The 19,770-nt window shown below is 40.3% G+C and overlaps 1 protein-coding gene across 11 annotated transcripts in view; it reads left to right on the top strand.

Annotated features, from left to right (window-relative positions):
- Positions 1 to 6,666: 6,666 nt before the first annotated feature.
- The window catches only part of SUPT3H (SPT3 homolog, SAGA and STAGA complex component), a 307,173-nt gene continuing 294,069 nt past the window's right edge, over positions 6,667 to 19,770 (top strand). For 6 of the 11 annotated variants that reach the window (XR_010429531.1, XR_010429532.1, XR_010429530.1 and 3 more), the window contains exons 1-2: positions 6,667 to 6,699; positions 17,544 to 17,638. Coding sequence is in view for 7 of the 11 variants with exons in the window: in XM_064650748.1 (XP_064506818.1) it covers positions 6,682 to 6,699; positions 17,544 to 17,638 (113 nt within the window). In the remaining 4 variants the exon portion in view is untranslated. Of the gene's footprint in view, positions 6,700 to 6,835; positions 6,986 to 7,021; positions 7,164 to 17,543; positions 17,639 to 19,770 lie in introns of those variants that run through there. The other 5 variants (XM_064650751.1, XM_064650752.1, XM_064650754.1 and 2 more) reach the window with 5 other exon arrangements.

Genomic DNA, 19,770 nt, shown 5'->3' on the forward strand with positions numbered 1-19,770 from the left:
AAATCTAAAATGTAAGGGCCAAGTCCTGCTCTTAGATACACATGCACTCCAATGAGCTCAAAGAGAGCTGTGTTCATATGTTTAGCAATGGAATTTGGCCCTAAATATTTAAACATTTATTCACAGGGGGAAAAAAAAGCTTCTCTGATACACTTGTATCTCATATCTAATGTAGACAGATTACCACCACTGGGTACCCAAGCTGAGGCATAAAAAGTGTTGGGGAACCATAAACTCAGCATTCTACCTGCTCTGCATGGTCAAACAACATGAACATGTTTCAGAACATTAAGGAAATTAAACCTTTAGCAACCTGTGGCTGATGTTATTTATTCTGCAGTCCAGCAGTAATTTGATGCAAATTGCTGGCACTATTCCTACAAGTCAAGAAATTACTGTTTTGAATGGACTGATTCTGGAAACTTTCATTATATGAATATGCAATCCAGAAAGAACTAATATCCTCTGTTTATATTTTTTTCTGTAGAGGAAAGCTCAGTCTTCTGCCTGATTCTCACTTATCTTCCCAAGGCTTATGACTGGAGTCCATAATAATCTAACCATGTCATTTGGAAATGGTTAACCTGAGGATCCCACCTGTTCTCTGTGGCAAATGGCCCGGATGTGTTTTTGCTATGGATACAAAGGATTCAGAAACCTGCACTAACCATGGTGACTGGGCTTCCAGTGAAACCTGCTCCTGATACTGTATTTGCCAGAATACATCCTGTTACCAGAGTATCCTCTGTGCTTCTGGTTCAGTTGGGGTTAACTTTGGTTGTGCATTTTGTGCAGCACAGTGGTTTCAGTGAAATGCTGACAGTCAGGACAGTGAGAGTGATGGGCAGGTGTGATTACATGGGTCATGAATCTCTCTTGATGTTGTGCTTCAGTGAGCTCCTTGAGATCCATTAGCTAAAGCTGCTACCTGCTCCCCAGCTGGAGGAGTCTCTGGCTACAGAGTTGGCTCTTTCCCTTGCTTTGGAGAATTGGAGCGTTGCCTCTTCTTTACTGCTCTCATTTTTAGGTGACAAGGATATCCAGCATACTGTCAGAGTGCTCTTTCAAAGCTGCATGGTTTTTTTGGGCACAGTCAGTTTCATAAGAAAGACTCTGCACCATTTTTAGAGCCTTTTGGCTCTAAACCATAGAGGTTTAGAGCTCTCTAACCATAGAGGTCACCCTTGAATATCTCTGGCTATAGAGGTGCAGTGCAGGATGTTGCCAAAATGCTGTGACCTTTGTGGGAAGAATGTAGGAAAAAGAGCATGTACAGACTCGTTAAGTTAATTAATAATCATGGCCAGTTGGGCCTTCTACCCAGATCTTGCATCAGTGCTAACAAGGTGAGTTAGGAGTGATCTATGACCAAGAAATTCTTCGCTGGTACAAATCATGATTTTGGTTTGCTCTGGTGGTTATCTTGGTTGAGATCAAACCTCAAGCGTTACTTCAGATAATATATACAATTATTAGTATAAGCCTCCTTGATTGTGTGTGGAAACTCCCAACCTCATTTGTGGAAGCCATGGTTTTGAAAAGGGTACAACAAACAAACACTACTTAAGCCACAGTCTCAGTTAGGGCAGCTGATTGGAGAGGCTGGAGGAGTCGGTGGCCAGGAAAAGGACCCCTCTAAAGTAGTTTTTCTTCAGCTGCATTGATTCAGATCAGTCAGGAACAAAACTCTGTTTTTATCTTGCTTTATATTTAATTCATATGCTGCTTACTTAAGGGCGTGCCTACGGTGTTGGCTTCTGAGAGGAGTGTTAATACATGTGCAAAATGGCTACTACAGGTTGAAAGTCTTGGTCACACAACTGGATTACACAACATAAGGTTCTGTCTTCAAGATCATGGTGCTACCTAATTCTGTCTCTCCAGGTCTTTAATTTCCAGGCATTGGAATTACCTTAACTCCATTTTGGCATGGAATGCATCATTATTTTCATATTGTGCTAGTCTACTCTCCTGCTTTCATCCATACAAGCCAGGAGTAAATAAGAGTTGGCAACTTCATACTCGACTATTATATTGCAGAGTACACTTTAATCAGCACCCTAATAAATAGCATGCTCAATTAATTGGGACATTTGCCAGGAAACCAATTCCCTTCCCTGCACTTCAGTCACTGTAAATGATGGATAAATAGCATTCTTGCTGTTGTCTGTGAGCATATTTGTTGTAATTAACAGGTATGATTTGGTGTTTGCTGGCATGTGTTACCTCAGTAGCTCTGCTCACTTTTGAGCAGGCTCCCTGTTCCCATGCAGTTACTAAAAATAAATAAAGCAGAGATTTTCTTTTCACTATTTGCTTAAATCAAGGTAGTGCTTTTGTATCAAAAACAAAAAAAAAAAGATAATCTATATATTATATTCCTATATGGTTTTGACAATTACAGGTGGCAATTTAATTAGCAAGTTTCTGGTTTAATTAGTATGGCAAAGAGGACTTTGCCATACTATGGAATAATTTACAATAAAGGGAGGGATCTCTGCTGCAGCTTTCTAACACTATGTTTTTTGACCAGAGGCTGCATGGTGGTTTGCTTTAAAGTGGTATTTCCTTGAGGGAGATCCACAGAAGTACAATCTATTTTCATAAACTGGTATATGCTGTGATTTACTGTAGGCATGTGACACTTTCTCCTATTCAGACACGCTTTGCCAAAAAATTAAATAAAATTGAACACAGCAAACCCTTCTAATCCCTGCATTCCTCACAGATTGCTTTAATGGAGACTGAAGAAATTATTGGAAGTAAATGAATACAAAAAAGGAAATGGTACTGGGGAAATCTCAACAAGGGATCTTAAAACCCAGGGTGGCTATGGATCAGCAAAGGGTAGAAACATTTGTGTAATTAAAGGAGAACATAATTTGTGAGTTATCTGAAAAAAATTGTCTGGGTTGGCATTTACTTTGACTTGTTGGCTGGAGGAGAAGAAACCGCCCTGTACCACTGCATACGGTTCCTTATTAGCTGTGGCTTCTGCAGAGGCTCCGTCTCCTCTTTGGAGCAAGGAGGATTTCTTTCATTACATAATCCGGATTATGTTTTTTTTTTAATAGACTGAATTTTTTTTTCTCCTGTGTGTGCAAATTCTCCTTGCCCCAGTGCTTCTATACTGAGGTTATTATGCCGAAGGAATGCGAGTGTCTAGAGTAACAATGGTTCATTTTCGTTTAATGACTTTGTCGACAGGATGGAGACATTTTTGTGGTGTGATGAATTCACTCGGTCTCCCGTTGTGTTTTCTCCACATGCTTTGGAAACTCTCTCTCTCTCAGAATTGTGGCCATCCACTCCAGCAAGAGCTTCATTACTTTATATTCATTGTATTTAAATGACACCCCAGTGGTACTGACCTCCTGGGATGATTGATGTAAATTATATGCTATGTAGGGGGAAAATAAAATCTTTTTCTGACTTTTTATGTTCTGCAGAGAAATAAAAAGTGAAAACAAATGACAGAGAAAATCAGGCTTATTCAAAGTGAAACTTTGTAAGCATTATGGTTTGAGCAGACTCCAGCTTGTAAAAGTGCTGAGATAGTTTATAATGACCTTGTGATCTGAAAGGTGACCTGGAAAGGGGAAACAATTTTGTATGTGCCCTTTTTTGGTTCTGTACAATGCACAACAAAAACTTGATCAGGTTTTTTTCCTCTCTGTGAAGTATTGTAAGAATTCAGACCCAAGCAGGGAGCAGCCTCTGCACTTTTATGAGCTAGAGAAAGGCACACTACTAGAAAAGACACCTCACTCCTCTTTCCTCCTGTCTTCTAGCAGATTTTCTTGTATTGATTTCAGATTTCATAGCCAGTAGGTATCTATCTTGTCCAATTATTCTGCCAGGAGTTATTACCTACAGAAGTTGCAACAGGGGGAATGTTCTTTCATCAGTTCAGCTCATCACTGGGCAGCAGCTTCAATCCCTTCTGAACTGGTAACCTCTCACTGCAGGCAAAAGGGTTCTGCACAGCAACACAGTTTGTCAGAAAATATTTCTGTCAGTGCTTTTTCAGGCACCTCACCAAGTCACACTGCCTCTTTCCAAGCTCCTGGAAGTTATGTAGTTCACAGTGGACATGCTTAACCACATTATCCTAGTAATCCCCTTATTAAAATTACCATATGGAACTGGCATAGTAATTTCTCTATTTGTCTATGTTTTCATATTACTCTGTCCTACCAATTCTGATATACGTGAAACTATGCATAGAAATCTCAGTAATATGCTGCCTTGCCTTCCTCAGTTTAATGTAAAGTTTTGACAAATCATAGAATTTGGCTAAAAACTTGAGTTGCCTTGAGTTTTTCTGCAGTACCTTTCACAACTTGACAGAACGCTTTGATTCTCCTTTTGGCCAGGGTGCTCATCAGTAACCCTGCTTTGGCTGGGGTTGCCCAGATATTTTAAAATGTCTAACAGGAAGGAATAGTTTAGTGCATCCTCCTCGCAGCACTCACTAGACCTTGCAGTGCAGGCAAGAATCAGCAGCATAAGGCCTCTCGTTCTCTAGGATAACATCTTGGTGTTTTGCCCTGTTGCTGTCAGTGCTCGGGCTGGTATCAGCTTTACTTCCATAACCGTAAGCAGCAGCAGAAGGGAGGGAGGCTGGCAGCACTCGGCAGCCAGCCACAGAATCACCTCGTCTTTCTGAAGCTGATGTGGGAGGTGGGAACAGGGAGGAAGCAACGCAGAGGGGACTGGCAGAATGTTTATATGAAGCAGTAAGAAGGACGGGGAGTGAATGGTAGCCAAAAAAAAAAAAAAAAGACAACCTAAGGGTAGCAGAAGGAAGTTAAGAGAGAAAGACAGAAAATAAGACGGCCTTGTAATAAACTTGAATTCAGATAGCCCCTGGAGTGTTAAGATCATTGCAGTGGTTACCAGAGCTTTCTTTTTCCTCTTTTTCTTATCCTCCACTCCCCCCCCCCAAAAAAAAAGAAGTAAAATACTAAGATTTGCATAAAATTATGAAGTCTCTATGATGTCAGTTTCTTAGAATGAGTCCTAGGAGAAATTATATGAACCCTGTTCTGTGGGTAGGCAGGAATTTGAATTGAGATGGACTGAGAAGGTCAAAGAAGACAGAACATAACTTTGGAATTTATACACCCTGCAAACTTTCAAGAAAAGTAAGATTTTTGGTGGTGAAAAAAGCACTAACAGTTATTCCATTTACCTCTATTGGTCCCATTTATTAATTCCAGTTTATACCATGGTACACTTCAGCCTGTCTCCTAACAAACCTGCATGTGATGAGCGAAAAGACCAAACTAAACTCACAGAAACCTACAGTTAGGAGGTGTCGAAGGAAGAAAAGGTTGAAAGGAGAAAGGAAGGGTTAAAAGATGAAAGGAAAGGTGGCTTAATTCTCCAGCTCACCTAGTCATGCCCTTCCCCATCAACCTATTGAGCTGACAGGACACAGGAAAAGGAAAGCCACCATTGCCGGGAATCAGAGGAAAACACAGATATAAAACCACCTCAACGCCTTTCATCATCCCAGCATAGAACAGTGTATTTAATCTGGAAGGGACCTACAATGATCATCCTGTTCAACTGCCTGACCATGTCAGGGATGACCAGAAGTTAAAGCAAATTGTTAAGGGTATTGTCTAAATGCCTCTTATACACTGATATGTGTGGAGCATCGACCACCTCTCCAGAAGGCTGTTCCAGTGTCTGACCACTCTCTCAGTAAACTCATGCTTCCTAATGTCCAATCTAAACCTCCTTGGCACAGCTTTGAAGAATTAATGGCATGGTTGAAGTAGTACAACTTGGTATGCCATAGCAAGGATCCAGTGGTACTTGGAAGGCTAAAGACAAACCAGGATCGCTGTCGCTCACACTGTGCTATTTTTGAACACCTGTACAGGGCTGTAGCTGCAGAGATGAGGGCGGGCTGGCCTCATCAGCCAGACACCTATGTAAGCCCACACCTCCCTCCTGAGGGGGATCCAGGAGCCTCTTCCCAAAATTCTCCAGATTTTGGCACTCACAGTAGCCCTGGAGCTCTTCCCACTGCCGTCCAGCACCGCCCAGCGCTGACAGGGAAGGAAGGGGTGGCCATGGCCCATTGGGCAGCACCTGCAACAACCATCCCTGGAGGTGTTCAAGGAAAGACTAGACTTGGCACTTAGTACCATGGTCTGCTTGACAGGGTGGTGCTTGGCCATAGGTTGGATTAGGAGATCTCAGATGCCTTTTCCAACCAAAGGGATTCTGTGATCCACAGAATTCTTAGGGTATACTGAGTTGGAAGGGACCAACAAGGATCAAGTCCAACTCTTAAGTAAATAGCCCATACAAGGATTAACCCACAACCTTGGTGTTATTGGTACCAGGGTCACCTGCAGCAGGTGATGTAGGAACACATCCAGGTGGGTTTGGAATGCCTCCGGAGAGGGAGATTCCATGACCTCCCTGGGCAACCTGTTCCGGTGCTCTGCCAGCCTCACTGTAAAGAAGTTCGTCCTCATGTTGAGGCGAAACACAGTGTGTTTTTAGATTATGGCCACTGCTCCTCGTCCTGTCACTGGGCACCACCAAGAAGAGCCTGGCACCATCCTCTACTCACCCGCCTTTTGAGATATTTATATGCATTAATGATCCTGTCATTCTGTGAGGGGCGGGCTGAGGGGAGCGGCTGAGGAGAGAGTTGAGATGAGAAGAGCAGCCCAGGTGAGCGGCTGAGGGGAACGCCGGCAGCGGCGGCGGGAGGACGCGGTGGCGGCCCCGCCTCGCCCCGGCTCCTCCCCGCGCCCTGGGAGGCGCCGCCGCCTTCCATGTGCGGGGCGGCCGCTGTGGCGGAACCGGCTCCTCCCCGGCGCGGGCGGCGCCATTTTACCCCCCCTCCCTCCGTGCCTGCCTCGGCGGCCGTGGCGGCGGCGGGAACAGCGCGAAGCTGCCGCTGCTTTCCGTCCCCCTCGTTTTCTCGCCTCGGTCCAGGCGAGAAGGAAAGACCGAGGTTCAGTTCCTGTCCCTCGCTCTCCCCTCTCGGCTCTCCGCACACGGGGTGGGGGTGGGGGGACCGGGCACCACAAGCTGCTCCCACCCTCCTCCCATCCTTCCTCCCCTGCACATCTCGGCCGCCTCCTCCTCCTCCTCCTCCATCCATCCATCCTTCCCCGGGGGTGAGCCTTTGAGTGAGTCACCAGCGAGGGCACGCTCTTAGGCAGTGTGTTGCTATTAATTAACTTGGCGAGGCTGCTCGGTGTTGGGGCCTTCAGGAGCATTAACGGGGCGGTTCCTGCCCGCGGTACCTGCGGGGCGCGGGGGGGGGGCCGGGCCGCGGGGTTTTCTGGTGTCCTTGGGTGGTGTTACATCAGACCCTCCCCTGCTTGGTTTGTCGTCACGCAGCTAATCTGGAAGGTGTTTCTAGGACTTCTTTTTCATCTTTTAAAAAATATTCTTAACATTCTGTGACAGTGGCCAGGCTTTGGCCTGCAGTACGCTGCAGGTTGTTAATTTCTTCGTGTCACTCTGATGCTATGAAGTGTTACTAGTTTGTAATTTTTGTCTACAGGAAGTGGATTTTATTTATTTTGCCCAAACAGATGTGGTGGTTTATTAATTGTAATTCTATGTATTTGGCTGTTCATTCTTAATGTGAAGTGTTGGATACATACACTGATGCCCTGAATTGATGTAATTCCTGATATTTCAGAATGCTTACTTAAGGTCTATGGTATTCCTTACAGAAATTATTAGTCCTCTCAGAAATTAATGGTAAATGCTAAAAACCTAGGAATAACAGTCCAGAAGCATATTTCCCTATGTTAGCTTTAAGTGACTTTTCCACTCACTGTGTTTTTATACCTCCTTTGTACAGATCAACTGCTTCTGAGTTCCTAGAAATTACACAAATGGATGCTTTGTAGTTGATGAATGCAAAACACAATATACATGCAGAACATATATTACTGTGTGTGTGAAGGGGAGGCAGGAACCTGATGTTGTGGGCAACCAAGTTTGCTGTATGGCATTAGTGCTAATGATTAATTGTGAGACATTTGATTTCCTACGAGTGAATCTGTTTCAAGGTTTGCAGCAGTGTTGGTGATACGCTTACATTTTCTTTTGAAGTCTTTGATCTAACTCCCACATCATTCTCTTTCTTGATAGAGGCCTTGCTTTCCCTCTGGCTTAAGGCAGCAGTGCTTACTTGGCGGGATACAGTGCACCCTCCCTCTCTCCCTTTTTGCATATCTTTCTTCGGCGCTGGCCAGATCCAAGTGGTGTGGAAGGCAGTGTCAGTCCCTCTGTTAACTTCAGTGGACTTTGCACAGGCCCGTATTTGCATGTTACTAATATGCAAATCACATTTTGTTTTATTTTGGTTCCTTTTTCTCCCGTGTATTGTTGCCATGTAGATGGAAATGTTAATGTTAAAAGTAGCATTTCCAACTCTAACAGTTTTTCTGGAAGCCTCATCTCTGCTTGTGAAAGTTTGAAAAAGTTAGTTTTCAGTTAGAGAAAGAAATTCTTAGCTGTGATGTTCCGAAGAAAAGCTTGAGGTCTTGCCAGAATATGCTAAAAAGGCAGGAGGAAGAACTCCAAGTCATGTCTCTGAGAAGTAAACAACAAATCCTTCAGTGCATTAGTGGCATTTTACTTGTGACTTTAAAATACATGGATTTGGAGACATTACTTAAGGTTTAAAAAGATTCAGTAGCATTTAGATTATTTGCTGAGCCTCTGAGTATCATAACCAGCTGAATTACTCTCATGGGCTCAATTCTGAGTAGCACAGAATGGGGCTGGGATTTGATTAGTCAATTAGTAACTTCTCAGTGTAAGCAAACTGTAATTTAGCAAGCTACAAGTGTTTTAAGAATTGCCTACATATAGTAGTGTAGAGCAACAGTGAGTACTGTTCACCTTGTTAGTGCTGCTCTGATGTGATGCCCTCGGGCCGTGAGACCAGCTAGACAGTGTCTTTCTAGGTCATCATTGCAAGAGTGTTCTGAGGCATGAGGCCAAACCCAACAGTGTATAATTATACCATAGAAACTAATTGAGTTAATGCTCTTGTTGCAATTGTGAAATATCCAAATGTGTAGATACACAAGTGTGTGCAGAGAAGGAAACTAGTCAGGCCTCTGCTCTCATGGAACGAGTCAGTGGTGAGTCAGTTATGAGCTTATCTGGAGCTGATCAGAAAAACTGCCTGTCAAAGGTTCTGAAAATGGTATTGATTTGGTCTGTAATCTGTGTTTCAGATACTTGGCACTCACAATGCTGCAGGGAGTCGTTACTAATTTGAAGTAACCTTAGTAAGTGTTCTTTTGCAAGCTAACACTGGTGAAACTTCTATTTATAAATAATCTTTGGCTCTTCTCTACCCCTGTATTTTGCATACGTTTGAAGTATTGCATTTGATGACAATCAGACTTTCACAGAGTCAGCTGCAAAGTTTCTCGTTCACACAGCTCCTTAAACTGTCATAGGAGTAACAGTAATGGAAAAAGAGGTCAGGAGCTTGCATGGAAGAGGTGATTTCCAGTAGGCTTCTGCTGAAATGTTTTATTGAAAACACACACGTTTTTCTGTGCTACTTAAGCACATGGTTTTTAAAAGCACTTAACATTGAAGAGCTACCTTGATAATTTTTATGATTTGAGAGATTATAGCAAGAATTAAGCCAGTTCCTAAGTATACCTGGGAAAAATGTCTATTTTTGACTGAACAGGAATACATTTTAACAGACACTTATTGGTCATCACCTGTGACTGAGATCTCTGGAAAGGGTTGGTGGGCCTGAATGTTACTGACATACTGTCAGACCTGCTTTTTAAAAGCTAATTTTTGTGTTTGCAACTTACATTTTAAAACCATGGCTGTTTTTCCTGTAGTTTTCCTTGTATTAGCTGTTGTGCAAATGAACAACAGAGGTAGACATTTTCTCCTCTAGAGAATTTCTACTTTTGATGGCTAGCACTGATTTCTGAAAGGAGAGGAACAGCTCAACAGCAAGAATTAGGAGAAATTTTATATAATCTCACCTACGTATTTGGCTGCTCGTTTTTGATGAGACATTTTGGATAGATACATTGATGCCCTAACTTGATGGTTTTCCTGATATGGCAGAATATTCAATTAAAGTTAGGGTGGTGCTATATATTAAGAAATTATTTTAATTGCATTCCAAATAGTGAACCAAACACAGAGTGATGTGAAAAGAGGAGGATCAATGTGAGCAGTGTAAGAGATTGAGAAGATAATGCTACCTTGAAAGGAGATGAAGGCAGGTGAAGGTTTAGAGAGAGAAATTATACTGAGGAAAATATAGTTTAAGGCTAATGGTGACTTGGCTGTGCTTTATAGAAAATCTACTTGCGTTAGTAAAACCTTAAACTTTTAAGTTACTTTAGATGGAACTAAAGGTAGATGGGAACCATTGTTGGCAAATGAGCAGTAAAGCATATTGGCAGAACTAATTTGACCTTTGCATATAAATATTTTATGTTTTACTTGTCAGAATAAGCAAAATACTAAGCAAGTCACAGTTTGGGGCCTGTTCATCTTTGCATGCTGGAGTCAAGTGTGCAAGTCCCTGGTGACTTGAAGGTGTTCTTTATCATCAGACCTGTGTTTGCTTCACTGAAAATTGTCAGTGGTTCCCACAGGAAGATCATGGTCACTAAATTGCATCTCTATACAATTATTAAATAATTAGTATGGAAAGTTGAGAGTACTAATGTTTTATGAAAAAACAATTGCTAGTCCAAATGAAGTTATGGTTATAGGAGCCAGCTCCTGAAAGCTGTGGAAACTTTGCTGTTAGTTACAGGTTGTCTGGTCTTTACACTGTTTTGTTAAAGCATTTAACAAAATAAAGGAAAGAAAATAATTGATGTTTGATTTGCAGTGCCATTAACTGCCAGATGTGGCACAGAACAAAAAGTGTGCGTGTTCAGTTCAGAGGGAGATGGGCATATACATTAGATTAATTTTCCCCGCTTTCTTCTTAAAAATAAATATATCACTTCTGGGGAAGGACAGAGCTCTGATTAGACTGGAGCTAGAAATGCTGAGAGAAGTGTTTGTAAACATCTCCAGATGTGGAGGCAGAGCTCTCATGTAAGATTGCGCTGTGTGTTTCCCAGTCTCAAGTAAAACAGTCACATCTGTATATTAGTATTCTTTCAGTAGTCCAGACCATTCTGTGGTCTGTTTCAGAAGAAGCTTAAATAATTGTCCTGTCTAGCTCATGGGTGGACAAATAATAGCTTAAAATATGAGGACATGCAGAGTAATTTCAAGTAAAACAGCAGTTGTTACACACAGTGAAGTCAGAAGGGTATATTTTAGTCTGAGGTTGGTTAGTGACTTTTCTTTCCCAGCTAAGTCAGTGAGAGCATTGTGCTTGTTCACTGCTTTCATTTAAGGTCTTCAGTAAAATTAATGCACAAAGATACATTATGAAATGTAGAAATGAACATGAAGGATTATTTTATCTCCAGGGATGTTGAAGAGTTTTAAAATCATTAAGGTGCATGTTATTCTTTGGACCAAAATCTATGCCTGCTTGTATTAGTAAATTTGTTTTTTCCCTTTGTTATCAGCCATGCATCTTTCTTCTGTAACTTCTCCATGGGAATGAATGACTGAGTTGCCTTTTAAATGGAAAGGGGGGAATGATGTTCAGTTGTGTTCCTTGTATTCGTGTGGGCTTTTCAAGCATGTTTTGTTCCAAGAAGGAGTGTCACAGTTAAAGACGAGATGCTTATTTGTCTGGGTGGTGAAAGCTGGGCTGGGCACTGACAGCTATAAGATGAATTTTTCTTTTTGGTATTCACTTTAAAATAAAACTACCATAAGCAACTAGTCTATGAAGCAGTAAATGGAAGCAGCAGCAGCAGATGTAATGTGTTACCCTTAGCATGAATAGTGCATGCATTTCGCTTTGTGATACTTTGTTAATTAATTAAAAATTAAAGCAAGCTGAGATTGCATTCCCATCTTTGAACAATATTCTTGAATGCAGACCTGGTGCAGATGTGTCACTGCCCGCCCACAGATTGCTCCTAATCCTACATTTGGTCTGACTGTTCCCTGAAAGTTTGGGCCTTTGCTTTATCTACTTGGCTTTTGAAGAGGTGGTGTTTAGGGAATATAGAAGTTATTTATCCTATTGCCTGTAACCAAAGCCATTTCTTAATTGTTGCACAAAAAAGCTGATTTTTTTTTTTGTTAACCTGGACAGGCTTGAGGATGATAAACTAGTTCCATTATATACTTGGAATCATTAATTTGTTGTAAAATTCAGACCATACATGCCCTGTGCATGTCTGTGACCCTTTAGAGTGTTTCTAGTTCCAGCCTGCTTGAACAGCTCAGGAGAACTTAAGGACTTGGTGTTTTCATTTTTACTTTTCCCATATTACTGGGAGAGTGGGTGATAAGCAAAACAATATATGTACTCATGCATTTGGTAATTAATTATTGGTGTTTTGTTTAACCTTCTCTTATTTTTTAATAATTTTGAGTGCACACTCAGAAAGCTGGTCTTGCACATGTTCAGCAGGGGTTGTGGCTGTGTTTTTGTTTTTTAAAAGAAATGCACTAAAAAAAAAAAATCTGTATTTCCTGTATTTAATTAAGTTGTTACATCTCCAATTCCGGAACTGTTACTTTACACTCTTGTCAGCTGGTGAGGCCATGCATCTAGTGAAATACTCAGTGGCAGCAGACTAGTTAATCTAATTACTCTGAAGTAAAGAGTGTGAAAACAAAAGCATTAATTTTAATTTTGTGTTAATTCATAGTCATCTTGGCCTTTATTTCCTTCCTGTTTTGTTTGGGTTTATATAAATGAAAATTTGTCAGTCTGTAAATTTTTGCATGGTTTCAGTTTATATGCAAAATGTGTTTATGAAAGGCAAGAGAAGAGGACTGATGTGATAACTACATTAGATGTATGTTTATGAATTAAGTCATTGTGATGGTAAATTCTGCTGTTATTCAGTGCAAAAAGTTATTGCAAGGACAGTGCTGGGTTTTTTTGGTAATTCTGCACCTTTGTTGGCCTGTCTGTGCAAACCCACTTTTGTTTTAAACAGACTCAGTTTAGACTTAAATGTTTTCTTTTGGTGAAGTGACAGCTGTTATTACTATTAATGTTTGCTCTTCCTGAGTGAGTTTAGGTCACTCAAACTGTGTGTTTAGAGGACTGTTCTCTAGTGATTGTTTGGATGCACTTTTCTCTTGGATCTTCATGTGACATTTTGGCAATGGTGGCTGGTGAAAGTATTTGAGCAATATTTCAAGAGACTTGTTGACTGAGTATATGTTGTTAAGCCTGGAGAAGAGAAGGCTCTGAGGAGACCTCACAGCACCTTCCAGTACCTAAAAGGGCTCTGAGAGAGCTTGGGAAGGACTTTGGACAAGGGTGTGTGATGATGGGATAAGAGGGAATGGCTTTAAACTTAAAAAGAGTAGGATTATATATATTGGGACGTTCTTTCCTGTGAGGATGGTGAGACACTGGCACAGGTTGCCCAGAGAAGCTGTGGCTGCACAATCCCTGAAGTGTTCAAGGCCAGGCTGAGCGGGGCTTGGAGCAACTTTGGAGCAACAAGGTGTCCCTGTCCATAGCAGGGGGGTTGGAATGAAGTGATCTTTAAGATCTCTTCCAACCTAACCTATTCTATGACGCTATTTCTCTCTCTCTCTTTCTCTGTCTCTCTGTGTATGTATATGTATGTTAAGGCTGCATTATGTATGTCCCAAATAATATGAGTCAGCTTGCAGATTTTGTGATTTACTGTTATTGGCTAAATGTATAGCCTGTATATTAAATTCACATTTTAGGAGCAGTGGAATTTCAATTTTTATACATCTCTCAGCTTGCTCTTGAATAAGTAGATGGGTTATACAGATATCTCTTTGATTGTAGAAGAGTCAGTGTGAGTTAGTACTACTTGGTTATTTCAGGATGGATATGGATGTGAAGGAGGGCTATGAAATGAAAGTCTGCCTGGATGTCTTACTGTGGTGAGAGGGATGGGCCTGAACCTGATGAAAAATGACTTAAAATTTGTTTCCCTCAACTGAGATCTCTTTTGTTCTGCTGATTCATATGGAACAAGTACTATTTTCTGTTGTGACTCTTCAGTGTAAAAGACATTGAGATTGCAGGACATGCTTTAAAATATATTAATGATTATATACACATTTGAGTATGCATTTTTAACCATACACTTGATTGTAATATTTTACTTATGGGAAAATAATTTATAAAAGCTGGACCTCTTTGGATATAAACTCATAATTACTACTCCAGATAGTGTTAATCAGAAGTTATCTTCTTTCTAGAGTTCATGATTAAAATACAGCACACTGAAATAATCTGTGACCTAATCTGAACATCTGAATTCATTTTGTAGAATATGGCAAACAGCTGCATTTCAGTTTGGAGTTAAAACAAATACAGTATATCGACCCATTGAAGATTACTGTAGGCTTTTCAGTTCCATGATAGCTGTACTTATTGAAGAAAATTGATTTGAGAGTGCTTCTGCTTTTGAATGATTTTTTTTCTTTTTTTTTTTAATGTCCGGAAGAAAGGAAATAGAACATACGGAGGATGGGACTTTGATGTGTAAAGAAGTTAATTATCTAAACCATCAAACAAAACGTGGGCTGTGGAAGTAATTATTGTAAAGGGTCTGATGAAGCCTGACAAGCTGTTGGTTTTTAATGTCAAGAAAATGCTGTACACCTGCTTGATTTGAAAGTTAAATCATTGGGTTGCAATAGGAAGATCAAGTTGTTAGTGAAGCAATAGCCAATAAGCTTTCAGCTTTCAAGCCTACTGATACTTACACACATCTACAGCCCTGCAAGTGTTTTTTAATTAAACTGTTCTTGTCCACTTGGAGGGCAGGAATCTAGGAAAGGATTTACCCCAAAACAGGACTTGCATGAATTACAAATCTTAGACTATGAGGAGGCAACTGTGGAATTGTCCCAAGGTTTTTGGGAATTTTGGGAGAATGCTTCATAAGTTAGTAGAAAAGAACCTCATGGATAAAGTAAAATATCTGTTATGGATGGTCAAAGGAAATAGCCATATATATGATACTAAATTATATTAGTTTTAAAAACCCCTAAGCTTAAAACCCCCTTAAGTCTTTGTATGCTGTTCAGTTTTTAAACATTTTTTTTTTGTTTTTAAAATTAACTAATTTGACTGTTTAGGTTATATGACTCTGGTAATTGCTGATTATGACAACACTGAAGCCTAGTGTGTAACTACTCATATGATTAAAATCAGACTTTAGTGGGAGCAAACTCGTGATTAAAGTTACACATGTGCATAAGTGCTTGCAGGATGGGGACCCAAATTAGAATCTGCTTGAAGATGAACAGAAGTCTGTGAAAATCTACTTGAAAGCATTAATAAAAATAAGTAAACTTATGACACCAAGTTGGGTGGGAGTAGGGAGGCTGTACAGAGGGATCTGGACAGGCTGGATCAATCAACCAAGGCCAGTTGTGTGAGGTTCAACAAGGCCAAGTCCTGCACTTTAATCACAATAACCTCGTGCAGTGCTGGGGGCAGAATGTTTGGAAAGCTGCTTGTTGGAAAAGGCCCTGGGGGTGCTGGTTGGCAGAGGCTGAACATGAGGCAGAGTGTGCCCAGGTGGCCAAGAAGGCCGATGGCACCTGGCCTGTGTCAGCAACAGTGTGGCAGCAGGACCAGGGCAGTGACTGTCCCCCTGTGCTGGGCACTGGTGAGGCCTCACCTTGAATCTTGGGTTCAGTTTGGGCCCCTCAATACAGGAAAGATGTTGAGCTGCTGAAATGAGTCCAGAGAAGGGCAACGGAACTGGGGAAGGGTCTGGAGCACAAATCAGATGAGGAGCAGTTGGGGGGGCTCATCCTGGAGAAAAGGAGACTTGGGGGGACCTTCTTGCTCACTACAACTCCCTGACAGGAAGGTGTAGCAAGGTGGGGATTAGGCTCTTGTCTCAGGTAACAAGTGACAAGTCAAGAGGAAACAGCCTCTAGTTGTGCCAGGGGAGGCTTAGGTGGGACATTAGGATGTTTGTTCATGGAAAAGGTGGTCAGGCATTGGGATAGGCTGCGCAGGGAAGTGGTTGAGTTCATCCCTCGAGGGGTTTAAAAGACATAGGACATGGTTTACTCATGGACTTGGCAGTGGCAGGTTAATGGTTGGAATCAATGATTTTAAAGGTATTTTCCAACTTAAACCATTCTATAATTCTGTCTAAAGCATGAACGTCTTATTTTTCATCATTTGTCCAGCTGCTCTTGTGTCATTAGCCTTTCAAAGCACACCTTACTTTTTGAAGGTATGTTATGACTTGTATTTAGAGTATTATAAGTTTTCTTCAACCAAAGCAGAATATTTGGGATTGATTGCAATGCTTTTAATGACATTTAATATAAATCTGGTCCTGTACTTTAAGATTACTTTTTAGAAAAGTAATCTATCTTTAACCTTTGAACTTTAAAATGGAGGAAGGTAGGATCTCTTACAGCACAGCAAACTATATCAACATATATTTTATTGTCATTGCTACTGCTACAACTAATAGTACAAGAAATGAGCAGTACAACTCAACTGTTACTAGTGTGCAACAAGCTAGAAGAGGAAGAAATGTAGTGGGAATATATCTATATCCTTTTTATTGGGAGACTTACACAATGTGCAGTTTTTTGTTAAAACATTAAGGGAAAAATGAAACTCCCTTTTACATATTTATGAAGTTTTCCATAATTCAGTTTTGCTTAGTCAGTGTTTTAGTAAATTAAATATTTTTTAAAATGAAATAGTTCAAAGGCGTTTGACTTGCATATTATTAAAGAGGAAAACGTAGCTGAACTAATTACTTCATAGAATAAGAGTAAAATTATACTGTGTTTGGTTTGGAGTTTTTGAATGAGAAATTTGTATAGAAAAGCTGTAATCTATTTGGAATAAGTGTAGTCCCATCAGTCCTATAACTATCATGGTGTTCAAGTCTTACTCTTTTTTTAATGCATTTCCATTTTAAGTAGTGTGTGTACGTAAAGCTGGTGTTTTAGAAAGGAAGGTTGTGATGTCTGTGCTCGTTAAGTTTTAGCTTTTTCTGAGAATCTCTTTTGCTCCTGTTAGTTCAGTGGAGATGGTATGGGTGTGATTCACTAATGGTGAGGGTACTGCAGGAATATAAGAGGATGGTTTGGGTAGCAAGATACTGATGCCTGTGACTACCATCTATTCCAGAATAGCAATGTTTTCATCTTAATACTTCTCCACTGGTGCTCCTAGAATACTTCTAATTGGTATTTCAGAAATAGTGCATGTTTCCAACACTTTGCTTACTGTAAATATCAACTCTTACATTTTCTGCAGTGTCTCACATGGGATTCTCTTTGCATGCAGAACCTTTGCCTGCAATTCTACCCCAAATAGCTTTTATTCCCTTCTGAATATGTGGTGTGAAACCTACATGTGCTCTCTTGGAAATGAAATACAAGTATTAAGTGCTGTTATTTCTTTGTTTACTCAGATGAGCAGCACTGTGGCCAGCCCAATGTCAACAGTTGTCTCCTCAAGCAGTGGAAGAAAATCGACCAGCTTTACTCCTGAATTGCAGAGTATGATGTGAGTAACCAGGCAGAATATCTGGAAACGTCTGCCTTGTGTCTTCATCTTTCAGATGGTTTCTTGGAATGTGTAAATAAGGGTGATGAGGGGAAAAAAGAGCAGGTATTAGTGATGGAGCTGTTAGTATTTTACTTCTGATTTGTAAAACATTCAGAGGTGACTTGGATAAATAAAAACCACACCCTCTGCTGAAAGGAGAGAAAATGCTGCTGAGTAAAGAAATGCGTTTTTAATGCAAACTATAGAAGTCTTTAGAGACCTGTATTTCTCAGTCCTTCATCAAAGAAAGCTAAGCTTCCTGTTGTCATATATACTTTTGCAAAGAAATATGTTGTGTTAACATCTTTCAGTGTTAACACAACAGTTTACTGAGATGTAGACTGCTGAGATCATAGTATTGCTGATGCAATTTTGATATGGAATGCTTGGGTTTTAGCAGACAGGAAGTAAAATTGTTAAAAAAAATAGGTTATTCTTTTAAATGAACAATGGATTCTTAGAAACCCAGTTCCAGGCTGTGGCATTATATTTTTTTTTTTAGTTTGTAACTTCTAAAGCCTTGCATGCTGTTTAAACAGGTGGGTTTTGTCAGTCTTAAAGATACTAGCATAATCAGAAGGATTCCTTAGAAGAAGTCTTTATCTTGAGTGGTAATCTGCTACACTGGGCTGGCTGCAAATCTTCATTTTGTAGAAAAGCAACAAGTTGATGAGACAGTTTGACCTGACATTACACAGCATTTTTCCCCTTTCTATGTCTATCCGAGACACTGTGGGGATGGCAAGTAATGGTCTTGTTCCCATGTGGCTTCATGCTCTGATTTATCAAACACTTTAAAGAATATTTCAGCTTAAAACTAAGAGACATCTAACCAGCAAGGCTGCAGATGGGGAGCTGGGCTGCAGTGGCTTGTATCTAAAGTGCACATTTAAAAAATGGATGATTGTGAATGTAATTGTGGAGCAGAGGAGAGGATGCACATTTGGCAGTTGCTGATGTCAGCGGCACTTTAAAGGGAGCTTTGCTTTATGAAATCTTGCAGAAGTGTCTTACAGGACTTTTCCCTTTGTTCATTTGTCAGAGTTGAAAATGAAATGGAGAAAGTTAATCCCAGAGTACTGACATGTAAATCCATAGTTTCAAAGGATAGTGGTAATCATTGGCTCTTTTCACTAAAGTCTTGGCTCTGAAATACTGTCCAGAATGTTGTTTGGGATAGGATGAGGTGAAGAAGGATGAACTTAACCATGACTTTTAGACTACTTATATTTACTTGGAGTGATCTTTACTTTTCAATAATCTTACCAATATTGAAAAGCTGCTTTTTACTGTGTTGCTGCTTCTTATTTTTTTAATTTTTAATCAGTCATGTATAAATCAAAATAGTTACAGCATCCACATTCTAACCCATAGATCTATAACTATGTTTTAATGACAGAGACAACTTATTTATTAAAATTACAGGTATTTCCTGCATGTTACCATGATACCACCCTTTTGATCATTTTACTTTAGGTCATGAATTGTTGAATCATCTATTAATTTACTTGCATGTGGCTTTTAATATATTACCTTGTGTGAGTTATCATTTTTGGGTAGTCTTATCTGAAATGTTCTACTCTCTTCCTTCCTGTTTCCATTACGTTAGAGCTAAAGATTAGGTGAGGAAGAATGTCAAAGCTTTATTTTTATTTAAAAGAAGTTAAAGTATTTCAAAACTCCACAGATAATAATTTACCAACATAAAGACTGCATTTGGCTTTTTAACGTAATAGAAATATTTAATACCTTAGTATTGCTGCCTCATATTAGAAATGCTCTTTGCTTTTCCTTCTTTTTTACTTGTGAAGGAGTTCATTTAGGATCAGAAAGGTGTCTTAGGTCACTTCAGGCTACATTAGCACTACCTTTTTTTTGTTTCAGTTACAGGCATGACAGTGTTAAATAAGAAAAATGGTAGATCTCCACATCCTGTGCCAAGTCCCCCACCTGCCTTGCACTCACACTCAGCCTGTTCCTACTAGTTCCCTCTGGTTTCTTGTTACTGCTTTTAGGAGATACAGGATTTTAGGCAGGTAAAATGGTGGTGATAACAACTCTGTCTTGCTTTTCATCACATGTAGATTCAC

The sequence above is a fragment of the Pseudopipra pipra genome, chromosome 3, assembly GCF_036250125.1.
Source record: "Pseudopipra pipra isolate bDixPip1 chromosome 3, bDixPip1.hap1, whole genome shotgun sequence".
In the NCBI taxonomy this organism is placed as follows: Eukaryota; Metazoa; Chordata; class Aves; order Passeriformes; family Pipridae; genus Pseudopipra; species Pseudopipra pipra.